At 43.1% G+C, this 23,880-nt stretch overlaps 2 protein-coding genes and 1 long non-coding RNA gene across 5 annotated transcripts in view; 2 read left to right on the forward strand and 1 right to left on the reverse strand.

Moving 5' to 3' along the window:
- Positions 1-640: 640 nt before the first annotated feature.
- On the reverse strand, positions 641-3,837 carry LYSET (lysosomal enzyme trafficking factor). The gene is made up of 2 exons (XM_062637734.1): positions 3,650-3,837; positions 641-1,615 (listed from the first exon to the last, which is right to left on the reverse strand). Exon 2 carries the CDS (start codon positions 1,597-1,599, stop codon positions 1,204-1,206), a length of 396 nt encoding a protein of 131 aa, XP_062493718.1. The 5' UTR covers positions 1,600-1,615; positions 3,650-3,837; the 3' UTR covers positions 641-1,203.
- Positions 3,838-5,915: 2,078 nt separating this feature from the next.
- On the forward strand, positions 5,916-19,090 carry LOC134173849 (uncharacterized). The gene is made up of 2 exons (XR_009968415.1): positions 5,916-6,178; positions 18,144-19,090. It is a non-coding gene; the product is annotated as an uncharacterized LOC134173849 (long non-coding RNA).
- Positions 19,091-21,509: 2,419 nt separating this feature from the next.
- The window catches only part of ITPK1 (inositol-tetrakisphosphate 1-kinase), a 150,219-nt gene continuing 147,848 nt past the window's right edge, over positions 21,510-23,880 (forward strand). The window contains exons 1-2 of one of the 3 annotated variants that reach the window (XM_062638090.1): positions 21,510-21,686; positions 21,990-22,167. In XM_062638090.1, coding sequence (XP_062494074.1) covers positions 22,073-22,167 — 95 coding nt within the window. In that variant the 5' untranslated portion in view covers positions 21,510-21,686; positions 21,990-22,072. The remainder of the gene's footprint in view (positions 21,687-21,989; positions 22,168-23,880) is intronic. The other 2 variants (XM_062638142.1, XM_062638102.1) reach the window with 2 other exon arrangements.

Raw genomic sequence — 23,880 nt, forward strand, 5'->3', positions numbered from 1 at the left:
TTCTATCACGGCTGGCTCAAAACTTTAGTTATTCTAAGAAGCAGCAAATAAGGACAAGAAGAACAGGTTCAAGACTGTTCAAAATACACAATCCAGTAGTTAGAATCAAATGCTATGCCGAAATAGCACTGAAAAATAGAGTTTAAAACTATGGTAAGAAATCTCAGTGAAACTTCAGTATGACTGAAGCAATCTGCATTCACTGCACGAATGAGAAGGTCTCATTTCTTCAAATTTCTGAAAGAAATATAATTGCCTGTCCTACAACCTGTTTGTAGCATCCTCACAAACTAAAACCAGCTAACCTTCCCAAATTCAGAGTTTTTCCTAGTACATCAGTGCTCCCAGAACAGTTTTCCACCATGTCTGGAGTGGAATTAGGATGGTAGTAAATTCCAATCACTTGCAATTTTATCAAAGGAGATTTCTATAGATAGGAGAAAGAAATACAAATGAAGCTTTGTGCAGACTATAGCAAGTATCAGCATAAGCTGCTTTTGACATCATAGGAAAAGAGATTAAAGCACCAAGCTCCAGGCCTATGCCAATCCTCACTGCCTACCTACTAAAACATGGCACTGTTGTGGTGACTGAAAAAAGTCTGCTACCACAGGAAAAACAAAAAAAGCACCTTTTTCCCTTCAAAGGTTTGCACAAACTTTATTCTTTGCTTCCTGTATTTATAGCTAAACTTATTAAAAAAAAAATCATTAAAAACCAGCACTGATGTAGGTATTACTTAAAAAAAAATAAAAAAAAAAATCAAAGAATTGTGATTGCGTTAAGTGCAGCTTTTATAATCATATTCTGATTTTGTTTCTTTTACATTTACCACAAAAGAAGTATCTTTTCATTGATTTTACTCCAAGGGAAAAATGACTTTTTTGCTAAGAGGAGTAAAGTCATAGACCAGAAACTTATTTCCCCACAGGATGTTTCAGATGGAGTGCTGCAATTTTGCATCATTAAGGCAAAACGAGGAATACTTCCATCAAGTGTCACATAGGGTGTCCCACTCTGGCCATCCCAATAGACCCATATTTAAAAACCTTTAATTTTTTTAAATAGAAAACAGTCACTCTCTTCATTGCTTAACAGTACGAAAGAAAAGGATCTTTCCAGCCTTCACTCAGAACTTCAGTCTTGCGATTAGATCAGGTATATGCAATTGCTTCAAAACAGCTACAGGAACTAGAAATTGAGCTAAGTGTCAATCAGTTGTAATCTACTGATTTGATTAGAGGCCTTCACAAATGTTTGATGGCGATTGCAAATAACAGCCAAGCAGATAGGAATGATGCAATACCCAACAGTTTTGGGGTCAGCTCTTGTACAGGAATAGAGGAACAGGAACATCTGTAAATATGGTATTAAAAATATTATAGTCCACAGCCAAAAAGGCAAGGATAGCAGTCGTACTTTTAAGGAGTGCATCCATGTGGTTCCTTCCTGTGGTTCCTTAGGGTGTTGCTGAATGTGCTCCAGTGCTAGTTTGTTGTAAGTCTCATTGATTTCAAAGACGTAATAAAAAGCTGCAGCACTTGCTAACAAGTACAACCCCACACCAATCCATCCCATCCTCTGGCGGAAGTTCATCATTCTCCATGCTCTGCACCTGGAACAAAAGGTGACAATCATTCAGTATAGGTTGGAGAAAGAGGGGATGCAGATGAGGCTTGGTTTTCCTAAGTTAACTTTTTACAACTTTTCATTATGTATTAATGAAACAGCACACGCATCCATTTCTGAAGACCCGAGTTCTTTCTACGTCAGAGAAAGTCATAGTGCTATGTGAGCAACAGACTAATAGTAATTACATATAATGCTCCATCTACGGCTCTGGCCACCATAGGGCCTGCTAGCTACAAATACACCAGGCTAAAGTCAAGCACTGAGTGAAAAAAAACAGAAGCCATGAATTGAGTAAGTTACTTACCCCATCTGACCTCAGTGCTTCTAGCTGCAGAGTGGTAATAATAAGACTTTCTATAAATACAGAAAGTTTGTAAAGTTCTTTGACATCTGCTAGACAAACATGCTGCTAGCCAGCCAGCAACAGGAGCATCACTGCTTGTTTGCAGTGTAGCAACATCCAGTTTTATTAAGCTCTAGCAGAGTGCCCACCTATGAACCACATAAAAGGATATTTTCTATTTGAATGTGTACTAAAGGTCTGTATTTGTACTCATCTGCACATATAAAGATACTGTAAGCATATTACTTGCACCTAACTGTACTTCTGCTCTGTGTGATCAGTTGCAGTAAGTATTCTGGAAGAAAGACGCTGAACACCTGTACTTGTAACTGACACCATGCAGAACAAACCAGACATGAGTCAAGAAGAAGCATAAATTATCAAAGCACCAGGGACACTACTGGGCTCAGTTTTAGGTGCTTTAAGATCTCTGGCTGGCTGTATGGGTCTAAGCAACTTGAAACACTCTTCAAAGCAGTTACAAACACATTAACTGAAGTGCCTCCACTCATATCAAGAAGTCATCACCACTTTCCCTAAAAATAGCCTTGGGCAGGGCAGGACAGGGTGAACAATTGCTTCACTGCAGCTGATGAGAGTTCTCCTAAGAAACATGCATTCAGACTGCTGGGGTTTTATTATTTTTTACAAGAGTTAAAATCAATTTATGCAGTACTATTTTAAGAAAATATATTAGGCTTTAAAAATACTAGGCAGAAATACTGATTCAATAATGTATTATGCATACAGAATAACAATTATGAATAGAAGTATGAAAGAGTTTACCATAATTAATTAAATAAAAATCACTGCACTTTTCTAAACCCCCTTTCCTAAGGCTAGACTGATCCATTTGGTTAGCAATCTTGAAAAGGCCTCCTGGTTTTCCACATCTGAAGGATATCCTCAACACTGACCTGGCAGAATCTGATTGGGGTAGCTCTGGAGCAGCTGTTCTGGGCCTCACACTGCTGTGTCTATAGTGGCCAAGAGAATCAAACATACAGTGACACTAAATAAACAAAATACATTACTGGCATCTGGGGCAGGTGTTACTTAGCTTTTCCTTCTATATAACAGAATACTTCTGTTTTATATCCTGAGTTAATATTTTAGTAGGACAACCGAAAAAATTGTGTAAGAAGCTGTTAACCCACTGGGTAAAAACTTTAGAGTCCATGTTTATCCAACGGCTAAATCACTGCCTGTTCTTTCCAGTAGCTGTGCATTTCGGAGACGGCTAACACGCAGCTGCCTTCAGAGAAAATAAGTCTTCAAAAGGAATGTAAGCATTGAAAGCACACTGTTAAAACTGCAGTAGATTCAACAAGGCAAACATTAGCTGTTTTTTTGTCCTGCCCTTGCTAGGAGCCAGAAGAGGAGCCTTAGCTCTACGTTACAGCGAAACAGTCAGAGACAACACTTAAAGAGTTTTCTTATTTATCGTTTCGAGACCCTGTTTTCACTCGTAGCTCCCGGAGACACCCGCAGTGGTTAGCGCAGCCGTCCGCCCACAGTCCGCATCTGCTCCCGGGCTCTTCTCCCTCAACAGGCGGCGCAAACCGGCAGCTGGCAACGCCCGCAGCTCTCAGCGCGCCGCCAGCGCTGGACCAGCGCCCCGTCGAGCTGCGCTCCGCCGCAGCGGCTCCTTCCCCAACACCAGCAGCCCCCTACCTTCCTCCAGCGGAGAAGAAGGGAGCGGGAGGGCGGCGGCAGGCGGCCCGCTCCCCTCAGCCCGTGCCGCCACACCGGGAGACGGAAGGCCCAGACGGACCACCGCACCACTGCCGTCCCGCTGCCATCGCCGCCCGGCCACCGCGCCGGAAGAGTCGCCCTTCCGGCATGGGGAGAAACACTTCCGGTGCGCGCCCGTCTGCATCCGAGCCGGGGAGGGGCGGGGCAGGCTGGCCAGCAGCCATCTTGGCTGGTGGCCGCGCCCGTTTGTGGCGTGTTGGCTTCGCCCAAAATGGTGGCCAGCGGTGGCTGAACGGTGCTGTGTTGCTGTTCGCCTTCGTTAATGACCCTTCGGTTATTGTCGTCGTTTCAGTCTTAGTGCTGCTTCATGTGGGGGTGGTGGAGAGACTAGGGTCAGGCAGCTCAGCCACGGTGCAGAACACCAGCCTCCAGTGTGCTGTGGTGGACAAGGCTATGCCACAGTGGCTTGGTGTATCACTCACCCTTTGCCACTTTGCCCGTTCGAGAGTGTTTTGATTGTGTGGCAGTCGATGAGAGGAGAAACTCAAAACAGTTGTTTTAAGTTGGCTGCATTAGCCAGGTGTGATGCATTGAGGAAAATACCAATGGAAACTAACAGTCTCTCAACAGCTGACATATATGTACCTAAAACCGGGTGTGTGTTTACACATAAGTGCACCTTACTGGCTTATTGAAGTAAATTATTTGAAAATAATGGTACTGGGAAAAGGCCTCAAGGATTGTCTAAATTGACAAAAACAACCTGATTTTGTCAGGTGCAGTTCAGTGACATGCACCACAGTGATGTTTGGTAAATTTGCTTGTGAAGAGGGTGTTAAACATTTCTCTAACATGTACCTCCTGTTCTAGTTAAAAGAATTTAGTAACTGTAGAGCATTGTATGTAAAATTAAACATTTTACGAAACTGTTGTATCTCAGGGTCATGAGAAAACTACTGTGATGCAAGAGTTAACCAGTGTACAGGGGGGTTAGGATTAAGCCGCTTGCTTAACAACGTTATTGCTTGCCCATACTCAACAAACATTTATCATGCTCATTATGCCGTGCTAGACCAGGATGGGAGGACAAGGCTACTGGTAAGAGGAAAGAACAGTACCTGGCTTCTGCTTTCTGGGCCCTGAAACCGGCTAAAACCAGCTTTCTGGTTTGGACAATGACCAAGTCACCAGGGAGCATGCGCAACGATTAAAGGTAAAAAGATTAAGCTGAAGAAGACTCATTTACTTCATCTTGAAACCGTCACACATGACCACCAGGGGTTACTACGCAAGCGCAGAGGACCTTTTAGCTCATTATAATACAAAGCAGGGATAGGACATGAATATGTATAGGCGTGTTATGTAACCTAATGAATATGTATAATTTTAGAGAATAAATGAGGGGAGAAACAAAGTTGCTGTGTACATGCCTTTGGAGGAGCTATCCTCCATGTGCCTCAGCTGAGTAAAGCATACCTGCTTTACAACTGTTTCCTCATACTGCTGCTGGGAGCTGCTGTAACATCTTTCTGAACTGCTCCACGAATTGAATCAAATACCATTTGGTTTGTCAAAACATGTTTTACTCTCCATTACTGTAGGGAATGACTGACTCGTTGGCAGCCAGGCCTGAATTCTGTCCTCTAAAGGTACAGAGAAGCAGTGGCAGCCACAGTTTACACATACACCTGTACTGAAAAGAAGGCTAACCATTTCAAGAGATACCAAATAAGAAATGAAAGATGCTATAGAAATGACATTTGGGGGGGTGGGGTAAGTATATACACATCATTGTGTATCACATATATACACATCTCCCATTTTTCTTGGGTGATGTAGTTAGTGCTCTTAAGGCACTATAGAAAAGCTGCTGCAAAATTAGATTGATGATGGCTTATCCTACTATGTTTGGTGTTTCAATGAAAAATGTAAGAAACTAGTGTTTTGGGTTATGTTCAGGACAAATAATGACTTACATGCACAGTGCTGCGTCATGGGGAAAAAAAACAAAACCCAACTCAAAACTGTTGAGAGCTCACATTCGGAAATAAGTTCCCTGGCACAGAGGAACTTCTCTTTAAGCGATACTGCTTTACTTTGTTTGTTTGGGGTTGGTTTGGTTTCACGCTCGTTCAACTAGAGGCTCAAAGAATTGTATCTCCTTTGCCACTGTGAGGACACTAGATGGTGCTCAACACCACAGGCAAAGCGAACCTTTCACAGGCCCGATTCCCAGTCCAGTTTTGCCCTTAAGTAAGGATTTCATCATCTTTTATGGAGTTTACATAAACTGGTAGTACAGTTCTGATGAAGGATGTAGGTGTGAATAACTACATACAGCTAATTACTTAAGGTCCGTTCCAGCCCTAATTATTTATGATTCTATGAATTATCCCTGGTACACTGCTCTCAACTAAATGCCATTCTTTCGCTTCTTACAGGTGATGAGATTGCAGATGATCTAAAAGTGAATATAGCTCCTGTATAGTTGGCAAGCCTTCTACTCAAGTATGGTTTTATTGCATTTTCTTATACTGGGGTTAGAGATAATGATGGGAAATGGAATAGCTACTGTAAAAAGTCTATTTAATTTAGAATACCAACCTTTGTGTCAAAGAGAAGGGTTTCAGTCAGAATTAATGTGTGGCTGTGTTAATAGTAGATGCACATACTAAATGTAAAGCTCACAGTTAAGATTCTGAAGAAAAAGGAGTGAAAAGTGGGGCTTCTTCCTACTTAACAAGTCTGTTCCCTGGAGAGCTGTAAAGGGATGATAGTTCAGGGTTTAACCTGCTTGGTTTGTGAGCCTTTTCTTCTGTGTTAACCATAGGCCTGAAATGACGGTTATGAAGAGAAAGAGAGAAAATATTTGTGGAGTTACTATAGCAAACGCAAACTGCCTTTGAAAGCTAAGGCATAAGACCAGAAAGGTTGATGTGTAATATGTTTGGGCTAGATCTCAGTTTGCATAAATTCAGTGTTATGTTTAACCTTTGGCACAGAATAAGAAGGGACACTGCAGATATCCCAGCTGAGGGATCCTGATAAAGTGCATAGGACAAATGGGGACTGATAATTGGAAACAGAAGGCTAGTTGTAATCTCTGCATGAAGCAAAGTTCTCATAACTTAGTATTAAAGGAGGGTCTTCTCTAGGCTTAGATTTTGGCCAGAATAGAAAGCAAAGGTAGAAAACCTGAGATAAGTACCGCCCCCCCCAATTAGTTTGGCTTACAAATGGAAGACAGGAGCCAAAGGACAAAATGCACCATGCATTCTTTAGGTAGATAAAGATTTAACGTAGTCATAGGTAGGTTCTCGGTATTGATAAGTAACTCAGAATCTAGTTACAGAAACGTTTCTCTCAAGATGGGATCAGCCTTCCGCTTTGTAGGACACTGATTTTTGATTCATCAAGAACACCACATTCCTGGATTTTTTCCTTCTTAATTCTACCTCTAAGACAAACTCTTGGCTGGAGATCTGGGGTCCCTACACAGTCCATATGTGTTGGGATTCCAAAGAGAAAACTGCCATAAAGGAGGAGAAGGGGCATAAGCTCATGTGCTGGTCCTATAAGGATCATACCTAACCTTAAGCCAAGAGGTTAGACTAGTTTCAGGGCAGGGCTAAGCTGCTGAAGAGTAAGGGATGAAGCACAGAGCTCGTTGAAAATGCTCACATGCTGGCTTATGGAGGGAGGGGACAACTGACAGAAAGGAAGACTTTCTTCAGACCCTAGTAGGCTCCAATCTTTTCCTTCTACTCAAAAGGTAGAGCACAGAAGAGCAAACTGAAGTACCACTGCTTTAATGGGAAGAAAAGAACACATGAAAACCCAAGCCTAACATGACATCTGCCCTTAGCTCCAGATGGGCAACACACTCCCCTGTGTGTTACAAGAAGAGTTAGTACTGTGTTTATAAAGAAATACAGAAGGGCAGAGTTCTGCGAATCGTAAGTAACACACCTGAAAAACTGTGGAGGCATATTGGGAAAAGGGAATGCCTTTAGGTGGTTTTTTCTTAGAATAGTGTTTATAGTGCTCATGTGAATTTTTATCAGTGAGTGAATGAATACCCAGTGTTTTTGCAGCTTGTAGTGATTTTGTTTATTAGATGTAGTTGCAGTGAGTTTACCAGTATCCTGTTGTGGTTGCTTTGATTGGTTTATTATATTATCCTTTGTTGTGAGTCAGAAACATTAGTTTACCTCAGCTTCAATTTCATATACTTTATGAATCCTTACTTTGTGTTTTATATCTTTTGTTTCTTCTCAAAGTAAGGCAATACTCTTCTGATTTTTTTTTTTTTTTTATTTCTTCTAATTTTGCATTGAAATAGTGGAGTGAGCTGTGTGTAATCCATGGTGATCTTTTCTTCCTTCGACTTGCTTCTTATACATTGAAATGTTGGGACCTTAAATTACCTTGATCTTTAATACTTTGTTCCTGAAATTCTACTCTAGCCATTGTTTCTTAGCAGCAGCCACATCTGAGTGAAGCTTCAGGCAGTCTTATTACCCAGGTTTTCTGAGTATCAGCCATACTTTGTTCTTAGTTCTAGAAATATTTACCATCTTTCCAACAAGCTTTTTGATATTTACAAATGGAATAGCTAGCTAAGTCTCCCAAACATCCACAGTAGACATCTGCCAAAGCTAGAATTACACACTATTATCCTTTGTCAGAGTGCTTCTAAAGAACTGGGTGTTTAATGAAGAAGGGATTTTAGACTGAACTTTTAGATTTCATTACAGTGGTACTCCTTGTTCATTTGCTACCACTGAATATAAGCTTCATGTCTACATTGTCTGCAGTCAAAATAATTCTGGGAGGGAGGAAAGAAATAAAATCTTCGGGTTTACCTTCTGTTTTCAGTCAATTACAAAGTGGCTTCAAAGTTTAGCAAGAACTGGGAAAAGATACTAAAAAAATACCAGCAGAGGTGATAGGTGACTGAATAATACTCTCCTTGGCATTTATTTAAAGAGAAGACAAATACAATTTATGCAAAAGCAATGCAGTATCGATCTCACAGGTCTGGCAATGGGACCCAGGATTGACTGATCTAGAAGGAAAGAGAACTATCCTGCAGAATTTTGGTCAAAGCAGTTTTCAGTTATAAACCGCATTTCATCAAAAGTGTTATTCATTAGAGTTTATGGATTTAAACTACATCTCCACAAATAGTGTATAACAAAAAATCACTTCCAAAGCTGCCATTTAACTTCTGAGAAACCTGCTTTTCCATGATTTCAGCTAAAGGCTACTCTTACTGCCAGAAGGGAACAGTTAGTGAATTCCATGCTGAGTTCACTGCTGCCGACACATTTGTTCATGTAAACAAGTTAACTGAAAAATCACCCATGTTAAAAAGATTCATATTTGGTCTGCAGGCTAAAAATGCTGTCTTTGCTCAGCTGGCCTGAAAGGGTTGCTTTTCAAAAACCATCAGCAGAAAAATACATTGAAAAAAATCCTCGCTGACGGTCACTTGCTAGAGTTAATTTCTATTAATCTATCTTTCCTACTGTGGTGCCTTTGTGAAACAAGTCAGTATTACCATAGAATGACTTTAAAGAGATTTAGTTATAGTCTCTTCTGAGATGCCCAGTTCCCAGGCTGTGCCTGTCTTGTTTAGACTGTGAACTGTGTGCAGCAGGGAATATCTATATTTAGACTTTCCTGAAGCATAACTTTCTTTTACTAAGCAAACACAGAAAGAACACACTTCAGATTCGGCCTTTTCCCACATTCAAAAGGATCCCAGCTTTTCTGCACAGATCATGATGGAAGTTTGGGGTTGGTAGAATATTGTCTGAGATTTGCTGACTCTAAGCTTTCATTAAAAAAAAAAAACCAACAAAAAAACAGTGCTTGTGTATGTGTGTGTCTGACTTCTTTTAGGAACCTCTTCTCTGTGTCCTGTTAGAGAGTAGGAATTAGCACACAGTTACTAACTTCTAAAATGTACTGCAAGAGGCATACATGTAAGACATCCATCCAACCAATGTGAGGTTCTTAGTCACAGAAATGTTCGTGTATGTTCTAACTTGTACTTTCCTACAGAAACTCCCACATTCCTGCAGAAGCATCAATCATTTCCTTTACTATCATGTAAATTCATTCTGTTCTTAAAACCTTTATTGTTTCTCATTCCATAGAATACTTCAATCACCTTATATTTAGCCACTTCAGAATATTTTATTGCTTGAACATTTTGCACACCAGTTTGTCTTAGCATCTTACGTGGTTTTATTTTCAGAACTGTTCTACATACTCTTTGTTTATTCTTAGACCCCATAATTTGGGTTTTGCATGGAAATAATGGAAATGATTGTGTTGGGCACTTGAGAGTGACTGGGGCCTCAGAATGTCACAGTCAGGCTTACTTATTGATGGTATTTATTTAGTCTAACCAAAACTGGTAGGTTATGCACTTCTAGTAATAAACTCCATGGTTTTAGTTGCCTGTTGAGCTGCATGTCTGATACAGCAGGTATCCCTTACAGTTCTCTTGGTTTATGGGCACTTTAGTAATCCTTCATAGTTCCTACAGGAAGAAAATCTAAGCCTGGATGAATAACAGATTTGTCTGAGGCAATGGAAAATCATTGTCAGAGGTAGCCTGAATGACAGAAGTGCCTGATGGTTAATCCTAGTGTCAGACCTGGAGAGCACCTCGTTACTCACTCAAGTGCACTCTCAGAGCTGTCCGCTCAACTGGAAAGCCAGCATCTGGGGAGGGGGGGCCTTTCATATAAAGTCCATCAACAGGAAGTAAATTATCCTCTTCTGTATGGAGGGCTGCTGTTGCTACAGGCTTTAGTGGAAGATAAAATCCGGTTCATTGTGGTTGTGAAGCTTTTGAGTACTCACCTAGACCTTTAACTGAATTTGACTTTTTCTGAAGCCCAAGCTGGAGGTCTGTACCAGAAATCAGCATAGAGACCCAGAATGACTCAGGCATGTGAATGGAAATGTTAACAGCACTTGATGGTTACTCTCAAATTGAGAATTTAATTAAGTTATTGCAGAGTACTTGCATTTCATTGAACAAAAGCACATTAAGCAGCATTTGCAAATCTTTAAACCAAAAGGTATTACATGTTAGTTCCTTACTGTGCAGTTCATAAGCTTCTGCTCTTATGACACCTGTATGAAGTGAAATTTCAGGCAGTAATGCCTACATCATTCTCTATCATAAAGCACCAGGTGAATATTTAAATATCTCTATCATAGCACATTTACTACCCCATTTGTTGGCATTCTTACACACAGTATGTCTGCTTTTCCACACAAATGTATGTTCTCTTTGCCTTTCACCAACAGAATGTAAATATACACATGGTAATATTATGATAATGGCAATACTTAGAAGGTAAAGAAATATGCTGGTGTGAGACTATAACAAGTTTAAGTGCACCCAAACCAACACCTTCTCCACATAAAAAGTATCTAGCCTCAATTAGCATCTCGTTGAATGTGTCTCATTTCACTAAACAGTGTAATTCTCAGGTTGTTGCACATCTGTGGAGTGATTAGTGCTCTGGCAAAACAGCCTCCTGAGCAGTGGAAAATCTTTACCTTGATATGTTTGATAAACACCATAGAGGTGGAGGATGAAAGTAAAATCAGGCAGGCTGATACTTGTCTGGAGTGGCTTCACACAGTGAAAATGCTTAGAGTCTTGGTCAGTAGCATTGGGCTGGTGGGTGAGAACAGCCACACTGACCTGGGGAGATCAGAAAGGACAGAAGAACATAAGGTGTAAATGCCATTTTTCTGGAAATCTGCACAAATGTGACCCCCAAAGCACCAGTAGCCAGCAACATAAGAGTTTTGTCACTGTAGGGAAGTCTCTGAGTCCTGAAAGGTCTCCTTTCCCTAGCTGTGTGGAGAACATAAGAGTGATGGTAACCAGTGTCATTTGGGACTATTGTCGTTGGTGGCAAGTGAAGATTATAATATTTTACTCCATTTTGCCAGTTAGAGGGGAGGGTGCAGCCAGAAGTAGGCATAGACTGCAAATCTACTACTGGTGAGCGGTGAACATAGTCTACCTGGATTTCTCCAGGGCACTCAATACGATTTTCCACAGCCTCCTCCTAAACTGGTGTGTTGCAGTCTAGACAAGTGGTCTGTGCCATGGGTAGGAAACTGCCTGACAGGCCATACCCAGAGGGTGGCGGTAAATAGCCCATTTTTCAAACTGGCAACCTGTCACTAGTGGGGTCCCCCAGAGATGAATTTTGGGTCCAACACTGTTTAATATCTTCAAAAACAATCTGGAAGATGGGATCAAGTGTATCCTGACCAAGTTTGCTGATGATTCCAATCTGAGTGGGGAATTGAGCACTTTTGAAGAGAGAACCACCCTGCAAGGTGACCTGGATAGGCTGGATGAGTGGGCTAACAAGAATATTATGAAGTTAAACGAGGAGAAATGTAAGGTCTTGCACCTGGGTAAACACAATCCAAGAGTGCAGAAAAGGCTGGGAAAAGAACCTGGGGGCCCTGGTGGACAACAAGGTCAATATGAGTGAACAGTGTGCTGCCGTGCTGAAGAAAGCCAATAGGATGCTGGGCTACATGAATAAGGGCATCATCATCAGAGATAAAGAAGTCGTCATTCTACTCACTGCTTGTCAGGTCACACCTGGAGTACTGTGTTCAGTTTTGGTCTCCACTATACAAAAAAGATGTGGACAGGCTGGAGAGGGTCCAGAGAAGGGCCACAGAGGTGGTCAGAGGACTTAGAAGCCTGTCATACGAGGAAAGGCTAAGAGAGCTGGGCTTGTTCAGCCTTGAAAAAAGAAGGTTCAGGGGAGACCTTATCACAGTGTTCCTGTATTTAAAGGGTGGCTGCAAAGAAGATGGAAACTCCCTTTTTACGAGGAGTCACATGGAAAAGTTGAGGGGTGATGGGCACAAGTTACTGATGGGGAGACACCAGTTGGACACAAGAAGAAAATTTTTCACAATTAGAACAATCAGCCATTGGAATAATCTCCCAGGGAAGTGGTGGATTGCCCAACATCAGATACTTTTAGGATCCAGATGGACAGGGTGCTGGGACATCTTGTCTAAGTTGTGATTTTGCTATGAAAGGCTGGACCATATGCCCCTTAAGGTCCATCCAAACTTGTATTCTGTGATTCAGTGATTCTGTGAACAAAGATTTATTCAGCTTTGAATTCTCTTAAAATTGAGTAGGTGAAATCCTTTGACAGGACCCACATTCTCATTCTCCCTCACCCTGATCCAGGCCTCATCATCTTCAGAAGAGGTCCTACAATTTGTGTTCAGTCCCTCTGGCAGCTTCTTGCTTTATTGCAGAGTAGCCAAAATTTCACCTGATACCACTATCAATTTTACCAAGACATCTGGGCTAACTTCTTCTCTTGTTTATGAAACCACTTTCTAGAGAGAACTGTAGTCCAAGTAGCTGTAAAATGACTCCAGCAAATGCCTGAGATTTAAAAAATGATGGAGGTTTGATAACAAGGATGGAGGTTTCTGAGGAAGATTTACTGTGCGTTAGAAATGCTGCTATGCTTTGCACTTTGTATGTGAAAATAAGAGAGAGCATCTTAGTGAAGACTGGTTCCAGTCAGGAAAGCCTTTCAAGTTATTTTGGCTTTTTTGACAGATAAGTTGCCTGTCTGTAGTAAAATTTTCTGTTCATCAGGGATCCAGGGTTGCAGAGCAGGATTGTGGGGCAGGAATCTACATTACCCAGTGAACAACAATAATTTAAATAAACCCCATGATGTAAAAGGCATATGCATTTATGAATTTATATTATTAGGATTACTGTGCTGTTAGGGAGGATTGTCACACTGAATTTCTTTTCAAGAGTGCAGCTTCAAGTAATATAAACCCATTATTGATCTGACAATATCAAAAGACAGTACAAGGCAGGCATTAGCTAGCACATTAAATGTGAACACAAAGCAGCTGTGTTCTTTGGGGAGCTTGTCTGCCTCGGCACTATGTCTGGTACCCTTTGCCACAAAGCCTCTTCTTTGCCTAGTGGTTGAAATACTTTTATGACAGCTCCTTGGCATGTCCTGAGGCCTCCTCTGTCTAAATGCTGGCATGAGTTCTTTCATCTATTCTAGAGTGTTTCTCTCCCTCTGTTTTCTCCTGTCAGGCCTCCATGTTGAACAAGAATCCTGCTCCATAGGCTTGGTACAAATGGTGCAGAAATAACCACTACACAGAGTGCTGAGGGTTAAAGAAGGGCATTCTTTTAACCTGCTTCCCGTCTGATTTGTTTAGGTTGTTTTCCCAAATAGATAAATAAAAGAGGGAGTATGTATGTATCTGGATTTATTGTACAATTTGAGAATATTACATAGAAGGATAGACCTCTTTAAGACATTGAACTCCTATGTGTGTTGTGACAGTTGGAAGTCAGCTGATGGAATAGTGTCTTGATGGACAGAGGAAGTGCAGTGTAAACTCACCACTTACTAAACAGTGACAATCTTCATAGGCATGGGTTATCACAGACCTCTATCCATGCAAAAAGCTTTCTTCTGAGATCACGCCAGAAAACTGAGGCATGAGGCAAGCAGGCTTCATCAGTTCAGACACTAGAAGTCCTTTTTTTTAACCTTTTTTCCCCCTCTGAAAGAAGGGAAAATCCAAAAGAGCAGCATAGGAATTGCATGTTCAACTCTAAAGGCTGCTCTTGTATGAGCGGTATATTAACATGATGCACAGAAGCAGGCTCTTCAGAGATGCACAGAAACACAAGCAATATGTGCAGTGATCCTGTCTAGGGAAGCATCCCTTGAGCTGTTACAAAAATGGTTGGGAAGCACTTCCTGTCCAGGCAGCTCCATAATGACACTATGGCATTATAACATGTTCCACATTCTGATGTTCTCATTACCTAGGTTTTACTTACAGACTGCCAGGCACTGAGTATGTGAGATAATAGTTTAATAGCACAGTGGTGCAACAAACAAGTGTTAATGGAATTTATCATCCATGCAACTGCAGGTGTCTTCCAGGGTCTAGGCAATTTAAAATGTCTGAAAGTTTGTGATCTTAAATGAGCTATATATCTCACTTAACTAGGATGAGCGTCTAGTAATTGCTTGGAGCTGTAACCAAATTGGGGGCTCAGCTTTTGTTTTTTTTTCTTTTATGCTACAGCTGATTATCTCTTGTTTTCTGTAACTTTGCCTCCCGAATTTCCAGTTCTGCTCTGTATGACCTTCTTCTTTCTTAGAAGTGCTGTGTGTAATAGGAGGTAGAAACGGGATGTTACAGGACAGAGAATGTTTGCAGTGTGGAGGAGATGTTTGTGCATTGTTTCATCTCTGGATATGAGGTTGGTATTTTAACAAGAATAAAAAAAGCCTCTTGGTCATTGAGTACTGATAATGTTTCAAAATGCATTCTGAGTGGGAAAAAGACAAGAGTGAGAGTGACTGGTGGAGCAAGAGAGGTCCAGTTCCTGCTTCTAGTGCAATAGGAAGTAGGAGTCAAGTCAATGCACCACTGATTCCTAAGTATGAGAGCTTTGTAAGCACAAAAGGAACAGGACCTAACTCCTAGCAGGGCTTTCCCAAACTGTGCCTCTAGATTATTTCTCGGTAGCATCTTCAGTTAACTACAGGATAGCTGTGCCATGTTGTAAAGAACTCTTGGCTGTCCAGAGGAAGCTCTTTTCCATTAGGATTGGGGTTGTTTGAAAAAACATTTCTAAACTTTGCTGATGAAGCATGAGTTCACGCAGTATGTGAATCGCGGGCAAAAGTGCAGTCTGTCCTTCTACAACATGCTCACGTGCTGGAAATACTATCAAATGGATTGGTTTGTTTTGTGTGGGTTTTTTTTTGTTTGTTTGTTTCTTTAATATGCTACAGTTAGTTGGCTTTGGATTAGTGCTGGTGTGGGCTTTGGAAATCCTTTTCTATGTCTCTGCTTTTTGCACTTACAACTACATACTGTAGTAGCTTCTGAAAAGATTAAAATTGCTGCCCTTCCCAGAGAGAGAAAAAGCCAACGTCTCCCTGATGTGACCGTGCAGAATCAGAAAGCACAGTGGCCAGTGAACTTCTACTGAACTCTAAGGAAGCATTAAACAAAACAGGAAAAGGGTCCTCAATCTTTAGAGGCATAGGCATGAGAAGAAAGTGCAAGTGATGGTGTAGCACTGTAAGTCACATCGGACCTTTATCTTTCCTGTTTTCTGAGTTTCAGCAGTTTAAAGGGTTCAACTGTAGCCACAAACAACTCGTGGAAGTGGAGGACCACTGGAATGAGTGTGTGTGCTTTAGGTTATCTGGAATAATGTGTTTTTAACGCAAGAGGCAAAGACACATGTAAGCCAGCAAAATACGCGATAATAGCGGTAGTAGTATTGTGACCAGTGGATGTATAAAGTGTCCAGGTCATTTTATACATAACAGTTATACATCCATGTCAGTCTAATTTACATTCATCATGTTAAAGCTAGTTATATAATTAAAAAAAATTCTAGCTGTACAACATATATATGATATGATAAAATATATATGATATATTTTTTTAAAGATGGCTGATTTTGCTGGAAGCATGCTCCCAGAATTGTCATAGGTTCTTAAAACTGAGTACCACCCCGCCCCACCCCACCCCGCACCCATAACCTGAGTAACTCTGTTAGCATCAAACTGTAGGTAGAGCAAACCTCAGTCCAGCCTAATCCTCATCTAAATCTCCAATCCAAACATACTGTCCGGTCACCCGAGTTCTTCAGAGAACAGTTTTTCAGGACTTGTTTGCGTGAATAGTTTGAATCATTTTAACTATGCTGAAGCAACCAGGTAAGTGAATCTCTCCACGTGTCTGTAATGAAAGAGTTTGCATGAGCATTATTTCTGTGTAGCTTATTCCCATAGTACAAGGCCAGAGAGCTACAGCGATGTAGAGCAGCACAGTCTGTACCCACACTTGGGATCTGACTAACAAACAATTCAGTTTGAAAAATCTACTCCTGCTGAGATTATTGTATTGGCACAGTACTTCTCCATCTTTTGCATCTTGGCCATGTTTTTTGTGATTTTAAATTCTTTGTTCACTGATGATATGCTTTCCTTGGCTTATAAACTCATACAGAGCCTGTACCCAAAGTGCTGCAAGCCAAGCAAGCAGACTTGGCAGCCAAACCATTTCTTACTTTCCTGCAGCATGTACATTCATCAGAGCTCAGAATAGCCAAACTTTGGAGCCATACATAGGGTACGACCTACCTTCTCCTAATGGTGGTTTCCTTCAAGTTTAAAAAAACCACCATAGTTACCCTGTTTTTATGATTGGAACTTTCTGTGCTACTGGTATAATAGGTAGCAATCTAAGCAGCTCTCCACTGGGGCTAGTGAGAGTTAGCTCAGGAATCCCTGAACAGCACTGCATTGGCCCACACAGAGCTGGTCATCTGCCAGGCATAGAATCATAGAATCCCTTCTAGCTGAATTCCTTCTTCTGCTCTACATGGTCTCAAATACTGATGAGTCTCAGGCAGTCCTCACTAATCCTTATTTTCTTTCTAAAATCAAAATACTGCAGTATAAACTGTGTAGGTTGCTAGGTAAGGGAGCAGTCACACAGGTGAACACCATGCTTTCACCATCCTCTGTGGCTGCTCTAAAATGGGATTGCCACCGAAAAAGGCAGCTTGGTGCTTTCTTTACCTGGCCTTCTTCCAGCCTCTGCCTTGTGCCACTATAAACAGGTAGGAAGAAGGATGCTGATCCAGGCTGGGGAATTGGCTTGGATTAAGACTAAATACTGTTGTCAGTTTTATGAGTTTGTTTTAGTCCAGCTCAGTTTCTAGCTCCCTGATCCTGTTGATGCACAGCCACATGAGCACTTGACCTGTTGTAAAAGAAGGGATGGCAGAAGGTGAGAACAAGTGGCAGGTTTTGGAGAGACTGCATCAGTAAACAGCAATGTCTGATTTAGTTGACTGTAAAATAACACTTGGATTTCCAGCTGGTGAGGCCAATCCTCCTGTGCAGTCTCTATGGGCAACAGGTCATTAAAAGAAGTTAAATTGGGTTGATTCAGCCACTAGAGGGGCCTCCCTCCCATGAGCCTTTGCACAAACCCTTTAGTGGCTGGCTGAAGTTTGTCCCTTGGCCTTTGTGATTTTGAATGCAAAAATCAAAACTGAGATTTCGTCCCCAAGGCCTAACTTTCACTGCTTTATCATTTAAAAGCTGCTGGTCCAGAGTACATTTGGAGAAGTTCCCAGACAATAGCTGAGATTATAATGTGTTTTGCCAGTACTTACATTAAAAAAAAAATAAACTGGAAAAGCTCAGCTTCAGTCACATGCATCCTCTATTGAACCACTGTGAAAATAAGTCGTATCTGGGCTTTTTATGAATCTCACAGTAATAAATCAGATGTAGATATAGCAGAGACCCGAGGAAATGGTAGCCCACCATGGTACTCATGCATTTCTCTTCAGGTGCCTCACTGGTGATGACAGATGCTTGTGCAGCACCAGGGCTCTTCGTTGAGTCCCTCAAAGCCAAGAAGAAGCTGCAGTGCAACACATGCAAGGGTTTTTCATGCTCCCTCCTGCCTACAGCCTCATTCCAGCAGTGTTGTGTTAGCACATGATCCAACTTGGCAGTTTGACTGCAGAAAGGAAAGACCTGTCCTGATGTGGAAGACTCGGCCTTCTGCTGCCTATCTGCAGCATAGTAACATCTGTTCTGTAAGAATAAAAACTAAAGGTAAATTGTAAAAACCTTAAACTACATGCAGTGAAAAATATTCACCTTCTTTCCAACCATTGCATAAGCTCCTGTCATGGCTTCTGCCAGGTGCTAGGAAAACTGCTTTTAGTCATTCATTGAGAAAATATACTTCGGTAACTAATGAAGTTAGTTAGGAGATGCCTCATCTTATCCTAAAATGAACTCCCATGGAATTTCACTAGCTTGGTGCCACACTGAAAGTGTCCAGCCTCCTCAGAGCCCCAGTATTTGTTGAAGGAGTTAGAAGACAAGGTGTGAGAGGTTCCAGCTAAACAAGGGAAACCTGCTTTGACCTGTAGCTGAAGCTCAGATGAAGATAGTTCTGCTTGCTGGAGGGCTCAAGATCTTAATCAACCCTCACCCCTTTAATTAGCATGAAACAGCTCAGTAGTTGCAGCTTACAGCATTGGGCCACAGAAAGCTACAGGAATAGTCAGCCTGCTCCTGATCAGGAATTGGGTAAACATTACCCTGGGGCTTCATGTGGTCACAGGTTTGGCATTGCCTGAACTGGCTTTGCAATGTAAACAGAGGATTGTAATTTATGTAGAAATATTGTGCAGTAAAATGCAGTACAGTGGCGCACAAGATGAAATACAGTCCCCACACCTGAACTTGTTCAAGGGTTAAAAAATAAGAAAACAACAAAAACCCAGTCTAAAATGAAGGTACTTACCAGCATTCTCCTTCCTAAGATTGAATGTGGTCTCTGATAGGCATCATTCATGTTTGCCTATATTTGAACAAAGCAAATTCCTCCTTTGTAGCTCCTATGCTTCATTTCTGCAGGAGCCAAGAATGCTCAACACCTCTGAAAACCTGCTGTCCCATATCTGGAGAACAGTTCATAAATCAATCTGTCTCTGCAGACTGTATTTTAGATTGGTCTGAAACTGTGACAGTTCTTAAAGAAAAATCATTCAGAAAAATAATGTAGGAAGATGGCTTCAATCATGTCGTGTTTCAATACATCCATGCTCTGTTCTGATACAAATACAAATGTTGAGCTTAACATACTGATGCAAATTTTAATAAAGTCTAAAATAAGTCCATAAGTTCAGTAGCTGAAATAAAGCATCAGTCCTGGCAAAATGAAACACTTCAAACACGAAAACCAAATCAGTTTGTTGCAGATTCTTTCTTAATTTTGATAATGTTTGATAAAGTTTTCTATTTGGACATTTTTGAGTTACAAATTTTCCTGAAGTTACCCTGCTTCCCTGAAGGGTTTAAACATCAGGGACATGTTGTGCAGCAGGAATCACGCTATCAAAATACATTTACCAATTCTAATGACATTAATTAATGAACTATGCAATATGTAGGAACATAAGATAAAAAGTGGTCTGAAAAATAAAGGTTGTAACATAACCTATAACATTTTGCCATATCAATGGCAAATGATTTAATAGTAATTTAATAAACATGTATAGTTCTCAAAGCAACCACTAATGGAGAAAAAGTACAATTATATAAATTTTAAAAAAACACTGGTGAGAGCTGTTTGCAGGTGATTCCACTCCTGCATGCTTCTAACAGACTCTTGGTTTGGGATGACTTCACTGTTCATGTAAGTAATGACTGGAATGTAAAATGGTCTCTGCCTGCTCCCTAGCTCAGTGACCCCTTTCCCCTTTCGTGTTTAAGGTTTTCCTGGATTTCCCCCTGCATTCCTTTGAATGGATCCTTCTACCACTTTTCTGATAACTATGGTAAAGTTATTAAACCACATTTGTTGTGGCACTGTGAGTCAGCAGAACTTGCTGAGCTGTTTCAGCTGTATGGGGTTCTGAGCCTGATGCACAGAAAGCATCGTTGTAGGAGCATCATCTGAATCTTGGTTCAGGGTTGTCTTCCACAGAGAAAGACAATGATTATAAAAGCTACGCTTGACATTCCCAAAGAGACAGAGAAAAACCTCCCAGCTGGATGATACTAATTTCAGATGAAAGGGAGGAAAAAAGATGGGGAGATTATACTTGTGCTGTGAGATTCCACATTCTTCCTCTGGAGCACAGAACAGCTGCCTCTGTGTTGAGGAATGCACAACAGAAAAATCAGAATGCCAGCTCATGGGGGCATTGCTTGCCTTCTCCTGCCTCATAAAATAAAAGAAAAAGCTAAAGAAATAAATAGCTGTTACTGAAACTTCTGGTAAATCTTTACAGATACTTGCCAGATACTGGAAGAAGGAAGATACTGGTTTGCAGTGAAACCCTGTATTTACTGGAACCTTTTTTTTTTGCGAAACACGTACACCTGTATACTGAATAACTGGTTTTATTTACCGGTTAGGAAATCTAAGTAGCTGTATAAACTGTTCTTCCTTTGGAAAACCAAGTTACGGCGGGGTCAAGTACCGGCATCCTTCCAGCTCCCGGCCGGGCCCGGCAGTGCGGCGACCCGGCGCTGGGACGCGGCGCGGGGAGCCCTTTCAGGAGGGATTTGCCCAGGGGAAGCACGGCCGGGCGCAGGCCCGCTCCCTTTCCCGCGGACCCCTGGGGTTGCCCGGGAGTTGCCCCCACGCTGTCGCCTGGAACTGCTTTTTGGGCAAGGCGGCGCGGCACGACTACCCTTGCCAGGGCACGGTACAGCTCAGCTCCCCTCGGCCGGCAGACCCTGGGCACTCCGCCCGGCAGTAGCTCCGGGAGAGGGGGGCAGGATACCCGCGGGACGATACCCACGGCAGCAGCCTGCGGTCAGCAGAGCCGCTGGAGAAAGCGGCGAGAGCGACGAAGGCGGCGCAAACCGCAGCCCGAGACCCAGCCCGGGCCAGGCGAGGTGCTGGGCGGTGGGGCAGTGGCCGCGCTGGCACGAATCTCTGCCGGACGGGCTGGCCCAAAACCAGGGCACTGTCTCTTTAACGCGCAGCGCTGCCCCAGGCGCCCCCTGCTGGCCGTCGGACGGCAGGCGGGCGCCGTGCCCGCCGGGCTGGCGGCGGGCGAGGTCCTTCGGTACTAGCGGGGCCGCGGCGCGGCGGGTGTGCCCTGCCGGCGCTCGCCCACCCCCTCGCCCGCCTCTCTGCTGTGGGTGGGATCGGGAGAGGAGGGGACGAGCCAGGGGAGGAGGAAGTGGAGGCGGCTGCGAGTAGCGGGCAAATGGGGAGCTGAGAGGCTGCAGCCGCAGAACCGCGGTCGCGCAGCAGCAGCAGCCGCGGCGGCGGGCAGGCAGGCACGGAGGCGAGTTCGGCGGCAGGGTCGGTCCGGGCGGACGCGGCCCTGGAGAAGGGTGGCGGGGTACCGCGGCGGGTGCCCCTCGGCGGGCAGCGGCGGCATGTCTGGTCGGCTGGCTGCTCAGGGGCTAGTAGCTCAGTGGGCCGGCAGGGGCAGCGGCTTCCATGCCAGCACAGGCACCTTCTTTGCCTGCCTCCGTGAGGTGCCTGCCAGCGCGGGGCAAGGCCTGCCAGGGGCTGCACATCGCTTGCTGCCGGCGGCGGAGGCTGCGCCTGGCTCGGTTCAGCGGCGCAGAGCGGGCGGGCGGGGGGTAGCGCCTGCGTCCTCCGCGGGAAGCGACTGATTTTCCTTTCTCTTCTTAACGCCGTTGCTTCGCAGGCGCCGAGAGCGGTAACCGGGCTGCCTCCGCCACGCTGGGCTGATTCCTCGAGGGGCTGCCGCTGTCTCTCCGGGCCGGCACCATGCAGACCTTTCTGAAGGGGAAGCGGGTGGGTTACTGGCTGAGTGAGAAGAAGATCAGGAAGCTGAATTTCCAGGCCTTCGCCGAGCTGTGCCGGTAAGGAGGCGGCCCTCGCCACGCCGCGGGGAGCGCCAGGGCGGCCGTGAGGCAGTTGGGGCGGGCGGCGGCCTCGGGGCGCGGCGGCCTCGGGATGGGACCGGGGCCGCGTTGTTCCGGGCTCGGCCGTGGCCTGCGCCGGCTCTCGGGCGTTTTGTGCTCGGTGCGCGACTGCCTTCAGCAGGCTGTGTCCGCCGGGACCTGGGGGGAACAGGACGGGTCGGTGCCCGCGGGGCCGCGGCTGAGGTCTCCTGCTTCCTGCTCACCTGGGCGCTGCTGCACGCTCCCGGGAAACTCGCTCTGGGGCGGTGAGCAGCGTCCCTGTGTGTCTCTGTGTGTGAGGGCCCGGCACAGCCCTGGTTTACTGCCTGGGAGCATTTCTGTTCACCGCTTCCCAAAAGGTCTCTAGTACTCCCGGTGAAATAGTCTCATTTGCAATCTCTGAGGAGCTTGCTAAGATTTGGAGCTGAAGCAGAGTTATTAGGAAGAGTCTGGGAGTAGCTTACCTTCATGTCCTGCAAAAAACACATGAAAATAGGGTAATGCAAATCCCTGAGTGAGCTTGTATTCACCCGAGATGTAAATTACATGTCTGAAGGTGGTGTACCTGCGCCTATTTTCTGCAGTCCCAGAGGTAAAGGTTAATTCGATAAGCTGTAATTAGACTTTATCTGAATAGCTTAGAGGATAATATATGCAGTATATTACAGAGTTTTATTATGTAATTGAAAGTGTAAACTCCATGTGGGTCCAAGGTCTTGTGACACATGCATTACAGCTTCTTATACTGAATAAAAGCTTTTTCTTGTTAATTTCATTCTAATAGCAAGTTTGTAACAAGTATAGGGAATCAATTTTGATGATTGAAAATATTCTAAATAAACCATATTCTGGTTTGTGTGGAATCTGTTCAGACTTTGCAGAATATATTTTACGTGACTTGAGTACGCTTCATTAGTGCATATCATGCTAAAACCACCAATCCCTGTCAAATTTCTGTTGGCAGCACTTGCTCCTTTCTATAGAGATGAAGGAGGCAGAAGAAACAGAAAACTATTTTGAGAGAGTGACTGAAGCTTTTACATCAGCTTGTGTTCTTGGCATTCTGTATCCTCTCTGTCAAACTTCAGAAAAACTTAACAGAATTTTTTAAAGTATGGAAAAGGACACAGGTTATGGTTTAATGTCTTCATAAATTTCATGTGTTTCTTCAAACATAATATTTCTGGATGAATAATGCTAAGCTTTGACTTTGCCTAAGATTTTTGGTTATTTTTTGTAATGCTTTGTGCCCAAAAGCTAAGGGGAATCTCAGAAAATACGTAAAAAGCTATTTGTAGTAGTTTGTCTTTCATTTTTGGTATTATGTGCTTTACATTTTTATGTTTAGGAATCTCCAAAACTGACTTTCTGCCCTCTGCTGTCCTTGTTTCTCTTTTTGACTAGGTTCTTTGCTTTGTTTTGCTCTACTTCAGAAATTCCTTACACTTGTGTTGCATAACATGGGTATACAATTTCTTTGGGTGCTCTACAAATTTATTAATAGTTTTTAGGTCTGCAGCACTGTGAAAACTGACCCAAAGTGTCTCTCTTGCTACAGTTTTCTAATTTATTGATGAAAATTAGGCTGTCTCATTTGGTACAGGCTAATCTCTCTTTGAATAGTGTTTACATCATTGGACAGATAGGTCTGTTCAGTCATGCTTTGATATT

The sequence above is a fragment of the Pezoporus occidentalis genome, unplaced genomic scaffold (genome assembly GCF_034315485.1).
Source record: "Pezoporus occidentalis ecotype Australia unplaced genomic scaffold, CSIRO_AGI_Poc_V1 ctg115, whole genome shotgun sequence".
Lineage (NCBI taxonomy): Eukaryota > Metazoa > Chordata > Aves > Psittaciformes > Psittacidae > Pezoporus > Pezoporus occidentalis.

What these genes read in the sequence shown, in the direction of transcription:
- LYSET (XM_062637734.1), bottom strand. Translation starts at nt 1,599, where the DNA reads ATGATGAACTTCCGCCAGAGGATGGGATGGATTGGTGTGGGGTTGTAC.